This window comes from Corapipo altera, unplaced genomic scaffold (assembly GCF_003945725.1).
Source record: "Corapipo altera isolate COAL_440 unplaced genomic scaffold, ASM394572v1 RXGC01000115.1, whole genome shotgun sequence".
Lineage (NCBI taxonomy): Eukaryota > Metazoa > Chordata > Aves > Passeriformes > Pipridae > Corapipo > Corapipo altera.
In genome coordinates, this window is record NW_020884986.1 from 1,351,863 (window position 1) to 1,369,932 (window position 18,070).

The following is an 18,070-nucleotide window of genomic DNA, read 5'->3' on the forward strand; positions in this document are numbered from 1 at the left end:
CTTTGGTCATTCTTTGTCCTGTTGTTGGCATAAAAAGCTATGCCAGTTAAACAGGCTGTTTTGATCACTTTGGTCACCACAGCTTGGAGGTCCAAGGAGAGCATCTCACAGTGCTGAATTTATTTGGGCCTGATGGTGCTGGTAGGGGTGGAACCCTGGATCCAGAAGAAGGGTGAACAGCCAAGACCACCTTGGGCGGGTTGAAGGCTCTGGGTGTGTCACTGCTGGCAGAGCTCTTGGTCAGACCAGAAAAATGTCAGAGACGCCACCAAAGAGTAACTTTTGCTGCTGAGGTCTTAAGGGTGATCTTAACCCTGTTCAGAAGAATCCTTCACCTTTCTGCTGAGGGCCATGTTAGTCATTTGGAAGTGTCCTCTGTGAGCTAATGTGGGTATTCCCTCTGCTTTTGTAAATACCTCAGCTCCCTACGGACCATGAGGGAAGCACAGGCACTCTGGGATGATTATGTGAAGGTAGGAGGAGAACACCACAGAATAAAGGAAGGCAGAGGGGGATGCCTGCAGGCTGTGAGCTGCCTAAGCGTTTGCTGGTTGTGTGTTATCATTGGAAATGAGCACAGCTACCTAATTGGGTTGCTGTGCTTTTTACTGTGTTTTTGCCCGATGTGTCAGTGGGATAGTGAATAACGTGAGTTTTGGCTGCTTGGGATGGGGGTGGCAAGGCTGTATGGGGGGCAGGGATAGCAGGGGAAAACTTTCCAGCTTTGAATCTGGCCTGAAACGTTGTGGTGGTAGTTTTGCATGATAATAGTTTTGCATGTGGGTATCTCATTCCATAATCTCGACGCCTTGCAGATGAAAGGGCTTTGGACTGAAGGATCTAGTTCTCAGTCTGAATGCTGTCATATTTGTGTGGTTTTCATTTTGTTTCTGAAGATGGTGGCTTTATTAGGAATGTTAAAGAAGCCTCTGAAAGTAATGGTGCCTATTAAATGTGCTCAGGCAAATATGAACATGCTAAGGCAAATATTTACCCAGCTAAAGTTTGCATGCTTGAATTGTATAAACTAATGGCATAGTATTTGAGCATACATCTGCAAATACATAGTGTTCATCCCACACAGTAATAATAGATGTTACCATTTTCTGCAGTCTGTGCATTAATATAGGTGAATTGAACTCAATATTTAGGGCAAAATGTGTATTTGTGACTTTAAAAAATGTACTTAGAACTTATGATGTGCTTCTTGCTCAAACATGTTGCTACCTTTAAAAATAGATATTTGAATTGGTTTTGATGAAAACCTCAGTTTACTTTGTGAAAAACTCAGTATACACTTCATGAGAGAAGCTTCTGGACTTAATCTAGTACACACAAAAATACCATCACAGTGAATAGAGGGTTTTTATGACTGTCAAAATCTGGCTGGAGAGAGATGGTGATAAATAGGAGAGATGTAATTATAAGTGCTTGTGCTTTACCTACTCTGCTACATTTGTCATCTCTTGAGCTTCAGAGTCAGGAGAGCAGACTTGAAAAGAGAATACAGACTGGCTTTTTCCAATCTTAAATGAAAAACAAAAACAAAAGCTTCCTACTGAATTAAATTGCACATCCTCCATCTGGTGTTCTGTCTGAGCCTGCAGGCAGATACTTTATTTTGCTACTTGTCTCGTCTTGTAGGTACTTTGTTTCAGAATTTATCTGAAACCATTAAGAGTATTCTTTGGGGAATTCTTAGAGGTGCAGCTTCTGATTTCCTGTATCAAGCTTTATTGTTGGATTTACAGATTTCAGCCTTATCACATATCAGGTATTATTAGGAAAAACCCCACAAACTTCAGATATTTTTCAAAAGGGATTTAGTAAGATGCATATACATGTGAAAACTGTGGGGAGATTATTTTTACTTTTTTTAAACTTGCCTTGCATTACACTTAGAATTGAGTTCCTTAGCACTTTGCCATAAAGTAGCATTGTACTAGAAAGTCTTTTTTCCTAGTTTTTCTGGTTTTGCTCATCTGAAAAGAAAAATTCTGGTATTGCAGTTTTTGCTCTAAAAACAAATAGCGTGCATTGTTTGCAGGGTACAATACAGAGGAAACGTGATCGTGCATGAGGGAGAGTTGCCAAAAGAGTATACTGTGTTCCTTCAGGTCTCATAAGGAAAGTGAAATAACATCCTGAAGTGCATCTATTATAATTGCCACACTTATTGCTGACAGTTAAATAGCTGCTGAAAAACACTAATCAAGAGGCAGTGGGATGTTACTCCATGAACATCCCACTCAAAACCTGTGTGAAACAAGAGCTTTAAGAGCTTTTGTGCCCTGGTGCTGAGTTTCTCTGCAGGCTTTTGTGTTTTACAAGTTCCTTGTTGATTCATGATGTGTTTGAGTGCTGGGGAAGAAAGTATTGGCAATGCATTTTATATAAATATTGCTAAATGAGGATGACTCAATAAAACCCCTGCAAATTCTAGGGAAGATCATGTGTTCAACAAGTTGTTTTCCAAACCTTCAGTATGGTAATAGAGGTTGTTGCTTTGTGCAACAGGAAAATTCCTAAAGTGTCTACTAAAATAGATGGGTTTTAATACTGATCTTTTCCTTTCTTTGTCTAAAATGCTGTAGATTTATTTAGCACGTCAGAAAATTGAACTCATATGGCTTTATACCATAGTTGGATTCATTACAGAACTTAATTATCATGGAGGGAGGGAGGTGGGAATGTAGTAGACATTTCTAGAAAGTTTCAATTATGTGTGCATCATGTGTATCTTATATGTGTGTTATGGAAGCACTGTCTTTTTTTTTTTTTTAAAAATCAGTATTGTAATACTTGGAGAGTATTTAAACTGACCTTTTTGAAAGTAACCTGACAGGCATAAATGCACAGTTCTTCTTCAAAAGTTACTGGAAATTTACTTCCCATAACTTTTCTAAAACTTCCAGTCTCCATTTGTAAAAAGCTAAAACCCTTCCATCATATGAAACCTGGAGTTATGTTAGAAGAGTGAGAAGACAGGGGGAAGAAAATAAGGAAGCACTCCCAGTTCTTCAGGGACTCTGTGGATGTCCACACAGCCTTACCCTTTGATTTGTTTCCACAGGACTGTGGTGTTCCAGAGGTGGAGTTCTGCCTGGCAGCTGGAAGTACAGAGGGACTTCCTATCTGCATACAGGGTGCAATTCCCAGTTTAGAAGAGCTGGATGTTGAGAAACACCCTTACATAAGGGTCAAGTCAGGAGTGTGAGTACTGAGCCTTTCTAATGGCATTTTGCCAGCAGGTAGAGGAGTAACATCATGGAATGAAAGTCAGTCAGAAATCTGAACAATATTTAGGGGGTTTTGCTACAAATCAGTTAACATACAGCAGATATTCCCAGCTCTACCCTTCAGCATTGTGCTCTATGGGCTCCTAGTAGTGGAACCAAATTTTTGAAGGCATTTTTCCTAGTTGCTGGCAGAAGTTGTCTGTAATTCAGTTTTTGAGTAGCTTTATAAATAGAAGCAGCTCAGCTTTTAGTTCACTGGAGAATAGATGCTGTCTCCCTAGTCACCCACCCTGTTATAACACTGTGGCTGAATACCAGAAAATGAGTATTACATCACCCAAGCATTTCTCAAGCTGCAGCCATATCCTGACATTCTGGAGAGAGGTGATGCAATATGAAACCAGGCCCCTTGGTAGCCCAGCACTTCCTGTATTGAGCAGAATAGGCTCTTTCCTGGGTAAGTGGCCAACACTTCACAGTTCCTGAAGTTTGGGAGTTCTGTGTCTCTTCTCATAAATCATTGCAGAATGACATTAGTTCTATTAAAAGAGTTTTGAGTTTGCCTTTCCACATGAGCCAAGTCGTCCTTCCCACAGTCTTACAATATGTCTGTGAAGCTTGAGGTGGTGAAGGAATTAAAAACAGTCTTGTTTTAGTTCTTAGATCAGACTTAGTATAACTTTTAACTGCTTATGATCTGTGTAGCTTTAAGAAAATCACTCTCATGTGGCTCAATGCCTCTTCCTCCATTCCTTATTTGGTCTCCTAAGCCTGTGTCCAACTTCTACATTCAGCTTTCTTTTCCATTTAAAACAGTCTGAAGGAGTCTCAGCATTTTTAATTTTCATGTCAAAATTACAATAGCTTTACAAAGAAGTGATGTAAATCATCATAGTTTAATAATGTCCACTGAAAAAAATGAAGTGGAGTTGATGTTAGAAGCCTTTTAGTTCATAGGGTGAAAATTCAGATCTCATCCTTAGTACTGACTTTTTTTTGTATACTCGTAGTATACCAAAATGGCTTTTTGAAGTGAGTGAACAAATTGGTAATTTTCTTCTCTTTCATTTATATTTAGCTTGGACTGAGAGAAACTATCTGAGATTTTCTTAGCAGTGATGTTGCCAGTGTATTCAACTACAGCTTTGTTTTGATGTGCTGCTAGTATCTAAAACAGTATCTAGCTCTTATGAGTACAAAAGGAAAATAATTTTAATAAAATCTTTGTCATCTAATTAATGAGATTAATGAGTCATTTATCCTGACTGTTATAGATGGCTTGCTTACTCAGACTTTAATTACAAGGGAGAGATGATGGTTTTGGAAGAATGCGATTTGCCATCCGAAATTCCATCAGCAGATGTAAAATCCCTGCGTCCCTTAAAAATGGTGAGGACTTCACAAATTCCTAATGACTGTGTACCTTCCTTTTTCTTACTGTTGCTTCCCCAGTGGTTTTGACCTAAATATAACTTGGGTTCTAATGTTCCTTTTTTCTGGGAATGGAAGACCAGAAAGGGGTGTAATATTGTTCTGACCACAGATTGCACAAAAATCTTGGAAGGTGCAGCTAATTTTTGTGTTAATAGACAACGTGTAGATCTACATATGAAAGAATGTAAAAGGGTATAACACATAATTCTGCTGTATACATAGCAAGCCTACAGAGAGAGAGTTTAAAAGCCATAAAGAAATAAGACCTAATAGCAGTCTCTGTAGTCACTACTCAAGTGAGGTGTCTTATTCCCTCACAGAACATCATTCACTAAAATTTCCAGAGAAGATGGATTTGTTGTATTTGCTCTTTGACCATGAATATGTCAGTTTATGTTTTCTCTCTCTTCTGGTGTTTATAATTCCTTGGAGCTCTACAGTCTGTGCTTAAGGAAGTCATACAACAAAGATTTAAAAGCTAATTTTTAAAATTGGGCAGTATAAATTAGTTTAAAAACACATGGTAAATTATGTCCCTTATATTGCTAATAGACAATGAAGGAATATTTTTAAATTGCTTTCAGCCTTACAGACTTATCAATGCACTGATTTGTTTGTAGGTCAGGTTTATAGTGTCCCTACCCTTTTGAAATATCAAAGTATTTAAATTAGTGTTTTATATGGCCAACACTGAAAAAGATGAATATGATTACAAAGACTTCGTGCTCTGGTAGTACTGTAAAATATGTGTCAAAGTGTAACTTCAATTTTAATATAAATACATATTTTCCTCCCCATCTTTTTTTTAGGGTGGACTGAAGGTACAAATGCCAATGAATGTCAAGGTAAGCACTGAGGACACTGAGAATAAAATACTAGCACATTTGAAATATAAAGCCTTTATTTAAGCTGTTTTCTTTTTCTTGGGTATATGACATTTGATTAAGTGTTCAGTGTTGGCTGCTGAAGAAGAATTCACTAATGCTGTCAAAGTCAGTGTTTCATGAGTTGTAAAAGCAGTAGTAGTTCATTTTTCACATTAACAGAACGTCAGTTTGCTATAGAAGAATTTTAAAGCTTTTACAAAATAAAACCAGTTTTTTTGACTTGACACATTAGTTACTGTAATGGTAAAGGGATCAGGAGAGCTGTTCCCATTTAACATACCAAGTTTAAAAATAAAGAAGGGGAAAGGGAGGAAGGGTGCAGGAATTCCTTCCTATGCCTTATCCCAATACAAGAGTTGTGAGTGAGACCATGATCCTTCTGTGATCTGAGGAGCAGAAAGCTAATCCAGAGTTATTGCTCCTTCTCCCTCCTTTTTCTAGTTCTCCACAAAAATGCTAATGCCTTAGGTAACTTTTAATTGTACAGATACATGCACAACTTGGGAGTTTTTTAAAATACTGCAACAAATATTAATACTGTTAATAGCTGATCTGTGTGATTGGGCCGATGAGGAACCTGAAGGGGGTCATTCAAATAACTTTAGCAAAGTACAGGCAAAGACCACTTTTTTACTTTTAAAGGGTTAAGCTCCATCTGTCTACCTGTGACCAGGTAGGATTCACTGCAGGCTAATATTCATTGCCCAGGCACAGGATTACAGGATATAAATCATAGTCATGTAGCTGGAGAGTACATTTATGTGTATAGAGTTGTGTAAATAAGTATCCTACTGTCTGGAAATGTCTGCAAATAGCCTGACAAGCCCATGTAAACCCAAATAGGGTCTCCAGCTTTCAGGGCACTCAGGAATCAGAAGGGCTGAGGAATGCAATACTGAATTTTCTTTGTAGTGATGGAGGCTGGGGGGAAAGAGGTCTTCCACATGCTGTAGCAGTACATAAACACAAACTTCAAATTACTATTCAGGGCATACTTAGGTCATTGTTCAACTTCATGTTTTCTAGATAATAATATATGAGAAAACCCACTTTGGAGGATGGTCTAAAGAGTTTTCAGAAAATGTCACTTCTGTCCCTGCACTGTTTGCTGGCGAAGGGGAGTTCTGGGAAATTGGATCAATACGTGTAATTGGTGGAGTGTAAGTATATTTCATTTCTATATTTATTTATTTTAAAGGAGGAAAGCATAACTAATTGCTTAGAAGTGCTAACTAAGTGGTGATTGGAATTTTTCCCAGGTAAAACATTTTGAAAAGAAAGGAGTATGTGTTTCTTTTGTCAAGTATCACCCTTGGATACAACTACCTCTACATATGGCTTATCTCTCTGAGGGAATGTTGGAAGATAAAGCTAAATGTGTGAGAGGTGTGGAGTCAGTGTTTACCATTTGGATGTCAATAAACTAGGCCACTTTGTTCCTTAATGAGAGCATTCACACAGAGCTTTATTGATATTGCTTTATACTTCTGATAGTCTCTACTTAATTTGCTGAAATGACCTTGGGTAGGTGTGGTTAGTTCTTCAGTTTGGCATTTTAATACCTCTGAAACATATAAACTGTTTTATTGTCTTAATGGTTTTCCTCTGTCACCTGTTGCATGTCGTCTGGAATTAAGAATCTACTATTAATTTCCTTTATTGAGGCATTGGGTTGATTTATTGTAGCCCTGCCCCTCTCTGTGTCATATAACACAGGGCTGTGTAACACAGTCCTCAGGTGGGCTCTCACAAGGCAGACTCAGCACCAGCTATTCTAGAGAGCTGCCAACCCCTCATGTTGTTCTTCCAGCCTCTTCCAAGACCTTCTGCCAAAGACCTCAGTAATAACACAGTTTTCAGAAAATTTTGGGTTTGTTCCTTAGGGGATTTCCATGTTGTTATTTCACCATAAAGATTGAATAACATACATCCTTTCAGGCTGTCGTCAGTATCTTATGAGCACTAAATTAAAAACAAACTTAATTGTTACTCCTCGAGTAATCTCTTCATAAATGCATTGTGTATTCACTATCTGGGAAGCCTCAAGTTATTAAAAATCATTGTTCTGTCTGTTGTGGCAGCTTTTATTTTTAGTACTGCGGTAACCTAAACAGCTGAATTAATGTAAACCAAATGGTACTAAAAGTAAAGCTATCCCTGCCTGCCAAAATTCAGTGCCAACAGAATTTGTACAGCAGCCCTAATACTTACAAGGGAGCTTTGATGAAAAAAAAATGCTTACAAGAAAGAAGGAGAGGAAAGCACTTTTTCGAATTAAGCTCCATTAGAGATTTCGAAGTTGATATGGAAACACCTTTTAATTGAGCCTTATCTATTTCTTAGAAATACTTTAAAAGGTTTTATTCATTTAGTGCTAAAACATATTCCATATGCAATATACTTTATGTATTCAATTTGCTTGTCTATTTATATGCCTGTGTTCTTAGATTCAAGCAGGAAACAGTATAAGCAGGCAAAATTCTGTTCTGTTGAAATCTGTTAATTTTGCCATCAGCTCCAGCAAGGGTAGAAACTCATTGTTTATTAATCCACTGAAGATATCTACTGCTTGTTTATTTTATCATTGACAATTGGTGACTTTGGAATGTTTTGGCAACTGGATGCTTATTAGTCTCTGTAGTACCAAATATTAGGGTTGGGAATATGGCTGACTGAGAGGAGGCACATGGAGAAGTGTCACGTGAATAAACTATTGTTGAACAGAGAATCACATGGGGGGATTTTGATCCACAAAGAACATTTCATGGATTACCTGTTTGTGGTTTCAAAGAAGCATTGCTTTGTTCATCAGCTGAGTTTGTGATACTCATTTTAGTGTTCCTGGGATGTTCTCTTCCCCTTTCATTTGTTCTGGAAAGCGGTGTGTGCAGTTGTTTTGCTCTTACTGACTTCTCTTTCCCTTGTTGTGCCATAGGTGGGTTGCCTATGACAAGGAACGCTACAAAGGCCACCAGTACTTGCTGGAGGAGGGAGATTATGAAGACAGACACTCCTGGGGGGCAGCTGACAGTGTCCTCCTGTCTTTCCGGTTCCTCCAGGCTGTAAGTACTCCTATGAATTTCACACAAATTATGCACAGCTCTGTACATAAAGAGAAAGGTTGCTCTTTGTATGGCACAGCTGTCTTGGGCTTAGTCATTCCATCTTTTGCCCGTGTTCATTCTTATTCTTCTCCTGCTGGCTGAACTGTGTACGCATTGCAAAGCAGAAGCAGGTTCTAAATAATCTTTGTGATGCTCATACAAAAAAATATATCGTGCAGAATTCCTTGTCTACCTGCCAGATTTTCCAAGGGCCTCCCTTCTGCACTTCAAGCTATTTGAATCTGACAGAATTTTCTTAAAAGCATAACGTGCCTAAGTGTACAGTGTAGCTCTTTATTAAAATAAAAATAGCTTTTCAACGCAGCAGCTGTTACAAGCCTTAAAACAGCATTACCCTCTGTCTCTGTGATTTTTCTGCCAGAAAATTTTGGCAGCACAAATAATCATGATAAAAAAAAAATCCCTTCTGCTAAAATGGGTTTAGTGGAGGCAAAGATGAAATAATAATAAAAACTATCTGTAAGAGTCCAGTATTGGAGGCAAAGACTTCTTAGTGATGGGGAAACATGGGATTAGAACTTCTTTGTCATTTCCTTTGGTTTGGGTTTTTTTGTTTGTTTGTTCGAGGGTTTGAAGATTTTTTTATTATAATGGAAACTCTGTGAACTTTAAATAACAGCTGCAAAGAGTGGCTCCTTTTGAGACTCAGATTGTTCACTCTGATATTACTCAGTTTTGTATACTCAGATTACTCATCTCCTCATCTGAGGAGATGTGATATATTCCCGAGCCAGGAATTTTGTGAAGATTGAAGATAGGCATTTAGAGCAAACTCGCTGTCTCAACAGTCATTACCTTTTTTAAAAAATAAAAAATATATGTGAACCCAAGAAGGCCATACTTAAATTCACAATTTGCAGCTTTGGTTTTTATGAAAGGCACGTAGCAAAAGCTGTGTTTAAAATCAGAATCTATCATGCAACTTAAAGATAGGAGAATAAACTGAATTGAAGAAAACTATACTTCTTTAAATAATTTATTTTCAGGTTTCCGAGAAAAAAACAGGCAGGAAATTTCTTCGGATTCTTAATTTTGAATATGCAGAATCCTGTTCAATTACTGACTAATCTTAGTTTCTCTCTATTTTCCAGCTATACATAGGATACGTCAGCAAGTTAAATTGATCTTTTTAGATCTTCCTCTTGGCAAAGATCATAAATATAAGCTTAGAATTATGTGTGTGGCTAGTAAGAGTGACCCTCCACATATATGGATTTATTTAATTTGACTCACACCTGGGAGAGTTGGCAAGACTCAACTCATAAACGTTTTAAAAATGTGTATCATTCGCAGTCATAAATCAACATATATCATTCAAACTGGCATATAAATATGTGTCAATATTTAATAAAATACAAGTGCAGGGAACAATTTTCCTCAAGTTGTAGCATAACTAAAGGCAATGAGCTGCTTGCCAATAAAATGACTAAGGGCACTGGCATTCTGTTGTTTGGCTTGACCAGCAGATTGCCTGCCTGCCTCCCTCCAATGTGCACCACACGTGTCAGTGTTCAGGCTTGCCATATGCTCCCCTTCCTGACTTTGTATATGATACTTAAGGTCAGGATTTTAAAAATATTTTAGTACTAAGCTCTTGTTTTCAAGGGGACCTGGGCAAAAATCCAAAACTAGTTCTGTGTGCATAACAGCAAATGTACAAGATCTTCTCCATAACCTCGGAAATTCCCTCAGGAGAAGCAATGGGGGGTGTTCCTGCATATCAGAATTTATTGCCCTTCCCTAGAATTCTGCTTTAGTCAAATTGAATTTAAGATTCTCTCTAGAAGATTTAGGATTTTGTGAAATGACCATGCATTACTCATGGTCAGTTTAAGTAGGAAGTGGGGTTGGGCATTGACCCTGTTCTTATACACACCCACCACTGTGTCTCATGGAGGGCCAGTTCAGCCAGACTTGTATTTTTTCTGCTGGAGCATCACACCGGGTGACCTTGGCTGTGTTGGTTTTGAGGTCAGCCCAGACCTGAAAACAATTCAGCCTGGCTCACAGGGCCTGAAGCTAAAGCTAATGAGCCTCGTGTACCTGAGTCAGCTGCAGGCAGAGTCGGATCAAATGTCTTTGTGTCATGCTCCCAGAGCAGGGAGTGTGGTCCAGAGGCACGTAAAGGCTCTGCAGAGAGCAGGGTACAGCATTCCTCATTAGCCTGTGTCGTTCCCAGCTCCCTCAACGGGGCTTAGTGCTCTGCAAAGCTATTCAGATATTCCTGCACCACGACACTCGACATGACAGGTTCCACCAGAGCCTGTTAGCACTGGGAAAATCCAGCCCCTGTTTCTGTACACATGGCAGTGGCTGCAGTCGAACTGAGACAGGAATTTCATTTCCTGACAAATCTGGAAGGTTAGGCACTGCACACAAACAAGGGATTGCTGCACATCACCCCTCCTCACCCACTGGTGAAGATGTTCACAGGCACACTGCAAGAGCTTGCAGGTTTTCGCTGTCTTACGTATTTCAAGAGCTAATGTGGGGATTTGGGGAGTGTTTTGAAAGCAGAGACAGAAAGATCTTGTGGGATTGTTTTTTTCCAGCTACTGCCAAGCTCCATTATCAGCATCTATATTGAACACACCAGAGTCAAATACAGAGCCTGTTCCTAAGGGCAGGCAGCAGTTTGTACTTTGTGCTGGTTTGGGGGACAGTTGCATTTGCTTCTTTTCTGCAGCGTCAAGTGAATGTGTGAAGCTGGGATTTGCCCATGGCTCAGTGAAAGAGCAAAGTTTCTGAGTCTTTTTCAGAGTATGTTGCCTTTGGAGCTTCCCCACTAATGTTTTCGAGTCTGCAATGATTTGCCTTGATCTGGAAGTCTTTTCTTAGAGAAGTATTTCTCCTATTGCTTATTGTAAGAGAAACTATAGTGGAAGTTTAGGCAGGAAAGAATGATGACTGAATTTGAAACATGTTTTAAATGTAATTTGACTTGTGAATATATTTCAGTATTTTAAATGTAGTCAAAGAAATTCTGTGTAGATTTGATGTGAATGACTTTTCAGGTACTTTTATATAGTGTTTGCTTTAGGACTGTTAAGAGTAGCTGTTTTTCATTTGCTCCAATACTGCACTGGTTTGATTGGTTGTTTGTTTTCCAGAAAAGTAGTCTGAAGCTGCAGTTGTTCATGATGATTTTGTCAGACCTGGTACTTTAATTTCTAGTGTATACCTGAAATAGTTGCAACTGTTTAAATAAAGGAGGTGGTCAACTTAGTAAGAAAACCAGTTTTACTACATAATTTGTTCCATCACCTTCTAGTGTCCTGTAAACAATGCAGAGAGCAAGTTACATCAAGTGTTTGTTCCAGAGTTAGTTTTCATAATTCCTTGTGATTGTATCCTGTAGAAAGACATGGTGTCCTCTAAAGAGCCCAACCAAAGGAGTCTGGTTGCATGCTTGGTCTGGCCTTAATTTCTAAGTGGGTTTTGACAGTTATAAGTCTTTGTTTTCTCAGTGTAGCCTTCAGCATATTGCTCTCTGGTTGGTAACATTGAAGTGCTACAGCAGTAAGTATTTAGTGTAATAATTCCTATGGTGGTGTCCTCATATGTTTGTGGATCTCTGTCAACCACGTTGTTTGCTTGATAGCCTTTATTTCTTATTCAAAAGACTTACTTAGCTTCAACTTATTATAATGTTGCTGAATGTTTGAGAAACACTGGAATTCAGTTCATGGTTTATGTTAAAAATTAAAGGAATAAAGTGAATGGATTGTTGTTTTCTGTTTTCCTAAGCAGTGACTGAACTGTGTGCTTGGAATTGCTAAGTGGTTAAAAAGTTGAAGATTTGAAACCCAAATTCAAATAATCTGTAGCTGTGCAAGTAATCTGGTCAGGGTTCTAAGCCAGCTGATAGCAGAGAGCGGTGTCACACAGCTGTGTAAGAGGGAACATGACAGTGTTAAGCAGGATTTATTAATAGCTGTAGTGATTAGTCATGCCACAGATGTATCCAAAAAGTACAAATCCCTTGTGCTGGAAAGGTGATCTTGCCCAGTCTTTTCCTCTCCATGGTTATTGTCATATTGCTGGGAAGGGATGAGGAAGGAGAACTTGAGGTAAAAAGCTATAGTCATGGTAATACTTGGAATAGTCATTTATGAAGTTGTTGGAAGATCAGTTGTTGGAAGATCCACGACTTTTCTCTTGCCCATGTGGGCATCTTTGCACTCTCAGTCATCCTCAGAGAGGAAAGGATGGTGCTGAGGGGCAGCAGGTTCTTTATCTCTTCAGGGGAAACCATTGAAGGCCATATCAGATTGCCAGGCTGCCAGTTTTTACAGAACTTCGATGCCAAAATATACCTTAAAGATCCACAGAAGGGATCCAAGTCCCTTCACTGCTTTATGAAACACTGTCTTTCTGGCTATAACTCTTTTCCAAAATGTTTTATGTTTTGAAGTGTTGCTGAGCTGTGACAGCCTGTCTTCTGCCTCCTTTGCTGCCTCTTAGGATTTCATAGAGTCATCAGTGGCACTTTTTCAGTCTGATGATGAAGATGGGAAGGCATTAGACATCACCAATGAAGAAATCCCTGATTTGGAGAAGGCTGGATTTGGCCCAGAGACAAGGTCTATTCTTGTGAGGAGTGGAGTGTAAGTCTACTGAAATACATGGAGGGAACTCTTCAGTATCTTTGTGCATGTTTGGGTGCATCTTTTGACAGAATGTTTTTCACGTGCTACAGGTGGTAAACATTTGGAGGAGAAAAATGTTTCTTTATGTTTCCTTGGTGAATGGAAGGGGAAAAAATAACTTTAGTTTTCTGTAGCTCTCATGCTTGTACCTTGATTTGGATCTGGGCATTCTTGTTACTAGACAAAGCTTGTGATGTTCCTCCAGAGGTGTCACTGTAGTTTCATTATAAAGGAGCTTTGGGAGTAAAACAGAAGAGAGATTTTAGGTATGTTAAGATTCTGGGACAGATAGAACCTGTATAGAAAGGATAAGATGTGCTGTATTTGTAAGAAAGTCAGACTGCTGGCACTGAATGTTTTAATTTTATAGAACTATTTTAACTAAAAGGAGGGGTTAAACCAAGGGGTGTGGAAGAGTAGCTGGCTCAAGCTGGTACAGTCTACAGGGTGGACCTGGCTAACATTTGGTGTGCATATGTGAAGTTCAGAAGGAAAATAAACAAGGAAACAAAGAAAATAAGTAAGGAAGGTAAATTAGACCACCTGCAGTGTCTGTTGACAGACAGACATATGTGGTATTAACTGATGGAGCAAGGACAAAACTCTGAAGTGCCAGAAGCCTAAAAATTAGTGTGGGGGAGCTAGAATGCTTGGCATGAAATAACAGCTCTGATCCAGCAGATACTGCAGAGACTGACAGGAAGGATAAGCAGGGGAGTCACCCACTCCATGGGAATGATGGAGTAGGCTATTACATGGAAGGCAGGGGTACTGTGCATGAAAAATAATATCAAATACTAAAACATAAAAGATGTTATGGGAAAATAGCACTATGGAATCATGTGGGTGGAAATTCCAGACTTTTAATAGTAATTTTAAAAGTACAATATTAACATTGTCATGCCTACCCTAATGGTGATGGTGATAGGGATCAGCAGCTGTTAAGTGAGACTAAGAAGGCTTCAAATTTAGGATGGGTAGCAATAGTGGAGGACTTGGAACTGCTCACACAGGGGCTGATTATTAGTGTCTCACAAGGATAAAATACAAGACTGAAAGGCTGCGACTCAATTTGGAGAGGAGGGATACAAATGAGAACTGCAAAATCCTGAGGGTTGTAAGACAAGTTCAGTGCAGTAGCATTCACAGAGTCTTGCATGACAACAGTTGAAGGGATGCCTTACAGAACTATGTGGTACTGAATATTCAGTTGAGAGAGATTTGAAAACTTGTCAGCTAAATTTCTTTCCTTTGTGTTTCTTGTTTCTGAGAAAAGCATCATCTCGTGTTGAATGTATATTTGATGGAAAGGCAGAGACCCAGAGTTGTGTGTTTGTCAAATAGTGTTTGCAAACTAAAATCAGAAAATCAAAGGTGTGACAGTTTTGTCTCCTCAGGTTTAATGTTGCACTGTCTGTCAGATGGGCTTTTTGTTGCATTTAACTTGCTAGCATTGTCATCAGACTGCACAGAAAAATGTGATGGTTTTGGTTTAATTTTTGTGTCATTCTCCAGGTGGGTGGCATATAACCAGAAATATTTCTGTGGAGAACAATATGTATTGGAGAAAGGAAAATACAAATGCTTCTTTGACTGGGGAGGATCCAGTAAAATCATCATGTCAATTCGACCTGTGAAGTTGGTGAGTTACCAGAACTTGTTAAGGGGGAAACTTGAAAGAAATGAGGGCTTTGGAGTCCAGGGCATTCCATAATAATTAAACAGGACAGCCCATATTATAACAACTTGTGTATTTATTTGGAAACAACTTAAAGATCCTTGTTAGTGACATCATGAGTCTGTTCAGGATGGAGACTTAACTAGACACTCAGGATCTTTCTGTATCTTGAGAAAATTATCAGGGAAACCTCAAAAGAAGAACTTCCCTTTGGCAGACTGCATAAAGGGAAAGAATAACCTGGCCTGGAAAGATTAATTTACTTTAAAACATAGTAATTTATAATGGCTAATCAATAATGGATATAAAAATACTTGAGAATTTACCTGGCCCATGTTGTTGTTGTGTAATAGAAGTCTGATTTTTTTATTATTATTATTTTTATGCTAAAATATAGGTAATATACACAGTGAATAAAGACAGGAAATATTTTTAATCCATTATTCAATCCAAGGTAGTGTAACTTGCCCAAGCAGATTAGTACCAGAACTGTCAAAACCCAAATGCAAAGCAGACAATCCTCAGTAATAAGTATTAAATAATAATAAGCAATAAATAAATAATAAGTAATAAATTATACTAATGCACTGAAAATAGGAAAGGAACATTTAACCTTATTTTGAAGATCACATGTTTAAAGAACTGTTGCAGTCATCTGTTTTTAATTCTGTGTCTTTTCAAGAAACAGCCTCAAAAACAAATGCAGAGACATTTGCATGGACTCTAATCCACATTATACGAACTAATTAATGCTGATGCAACTTCTCTGTGTGAAAGGCACTGAACAGTCAGACAGGTAATCGTGAGCTTACAGGCAGCTGATGGCAAAAATGGGGAAAAGAATTGTGCCAAGAGCCTGGGAAGTGTGTTTTTCTCTGCTCTTGGGTTCATAATTAACAAATTTCAGGAACTTGACACGTCTCCTAGGAAATTAATTGTAATTGATTTTGGGGGGGGTTTAACATATGTGTATGTATTTATTATTGCAGGAACCACTTGGAGTGAATGAGCCTCCGCATTTGGTATGTTGACATTATATTACTGTCTTTAGTACTAAACTACATTTAATAATTAAATACAGGCAATGTTGAATGTCTTGCTTCAGATGATACCTCAGTTACTTCAAATGATACCTCAGTATTATCATTTCATACAGCAGATCACTGATGGATGAAACCAGTAGATGTAGAAAGGTTGTTTGCTGATGTTCTGCTCTTTGCTTTATTCCAGATCGTACCCTTTAGTATTCTGTCCTCAAAAAATGCAAGCAGCCCAATAGGTTTTGACTGACTTTAGGTCTCTCTAGCTATTTATTTTCCTCTTCTTCCCTTCCTGTTCCTGGAAACTCTCCCTCACATTTGCTCATCCTTTTCTTCGTGGCAGATTTTCGTCCCGTTCTTTTGTGTTGTATCTGGTTTGTCACTGCTGTGTTCATGGACGAGGCGAGGATGAAAATATAAACTGCAGAAAATTGAACTGCACTTTCCAAACCTGCAGATGCATCAACAGAAGAAGTTGGGTTTTTTTAGTCTTGAGTGCTGGTAGCTCTGCTTTTCATAGTCTCTTTAAGGAGCAAGGTAACCCCATGGTTACCTTTTCCTCACAGTAACATTAGACCTTAACTGAACACATCCTGGTTATGATAAATCTGTGCTAAATCTCTTCTATGATACATTCTGACAATTTCCCTGAAAGTTGTGTCTGACTTGGTGATAACTTACAATGAGAAAGTGGTCCCTATAACTCACTTTTAGTCTCACGAATGAGTTAGTTTGGGGTTTTACACTTTTGATCCTTATCTTATGAGGTTACATTCCATTAATGGACCTTTGTATTATCTATCTAAAAACAAAATCCTACTCTGTGCTCATCACCACAGACGGTCTGTGTCCCCTGCAATGTTCTGTCCCAACAGGGCTCTCCTCCCTTCCAGCATTAATTGTTTGATTTGTCTTTTTGTGTCCTGGAGTGCACTGCTGGTGTGGGTGATGATGGGAGGGGCTGCATTGCTCTCTCTGTGACATGCTTTTAATTAAGCAAATTTGGAAAAGTTTATTTCAAGAAACATGACATTATTTTTCAGACAAAAGAGACTTCAAAGTTTGCAGAAACAGAACCATTGAGCTCTAAGTATTTTGTCATCTGGACACAATTTTGCTCTTTCTTCCTTGGATGGGAAATAACATACACTGTGTTGTTTAGCAGGTGGACCACACCCTCCTTTTTCTCCAAGTATCCCAGTTCTATGATTTTATGATTAACCCAGGACTACAGGAAATGTTTCCTGTCTGAAGACATAATTGGTGCATTATTTTAGTCTTAAACACTGACTTCCTGCCAGACCTATTCACATGGCAGCTTGCAGCCAAATCCAGAGACTTGCAAATACATTCACAGTAAGGCCTTGGTAAATGCTACCAGATAAAATAACCAACTCAAATGAAACCAAAGGGGTCCAAACAGTTGAAGACAATTTTCTTTCCATCTTCAATTCTTGTTTTTTCAGGATCTCCCAAAAAATGTTGTTTGAGTGCATTACTCCAGTTTTGCAGACCTTTAAGATCAATTCAACCCTTTGAAGTTTCAATAAATTGTGCTTTATAGTCTTTTTATTTCCCAGAAACATGAAAATACTGTGTGTATGTATATACACACACAGTCACCTTTAAATACTAGCCTGTTCTGGATTGTGGTTTGCCTCTTGTGTTCTCTAATAACAGTCCTAACACCATTTGTAAAAAGATTACTATCGTGTTTTATCACAATCCTGGTTCTCATAGGATTCCACCCCAAAGCTAAGGAAGGAAGAACATCATTCACATCCCTACAGCTCTTATAGGAGGGGAAATATTTTGAGTTAAGTTTTTATGGGAAAACATTTAATCACTTATGATAAGTAAAGGACAGTCTTTTGGATAAATATGAAGAATTTCCCATTCAGAGTAAAATAAAAGCTTTCATCTATCCACCAGTCTTTTGACTTGGAACTTCAAATTATGGTGCATAGGAGCTGGGAGGTGCTTAAACATCCTGATGTTTGAGCCTTGTATAAGCCATA

General features: G+C 38.5%; 1 protein-coding gene across 4 annotated transcripts in view; it reads left to right on the top strand.

Annotated features, from left to right (window-relative positions):
* Positions 1 to 18,070, top strand: part of CRYBG3 (crystallin beta-gamma domain containing 3) — an 85,772-nt gene that overhangs the window by 49,660 nt on the left and 18,042 nt on the right. For all 4 annotated transcript variants that reach the window (XR_003531412.1, XR_003531413.1, XM_027666153.1 and 1 more), the window contains exons 8-15: positions 3,074 to 3,213; positions 4,514 to 4,628; positions 5,483 to 5,518; positions 6,587 to 6,720; positions 8,496 to 8,622; positions 13,150 to 13,292; positions 14,850 to 14,976; positions 16,002 to 16,034. Coding sequence is in view for 2 of the 4 variants with exons in the window: in XM_027666153.1 (XP_027521954.1) it covers positions 3,074 to 3,213; positions 4,514 to 4,628; positions 5,483 to 5,518; positions 6,587 to 6,720; positions 8,496 to 8,622; positions 13,150 to 13,292; positions 14,850 to 14,976; positions 16,002 to 16,034 (855 nt within the window). In the remaining 2 variants the exon portion in view is untranslated. The remainder of the gene's footprint in view (positions 1 to 3,073; positions 3,214 to 4,513; positions 4,629 to 5,482; positions 5,519 to 6,586; positions 6,721 to 8,495; positions 8,623 to 13,149; positions 13,293 to 14,849; positions 14,977 to 16,001; positions 16,035 to 18,070) is intronic.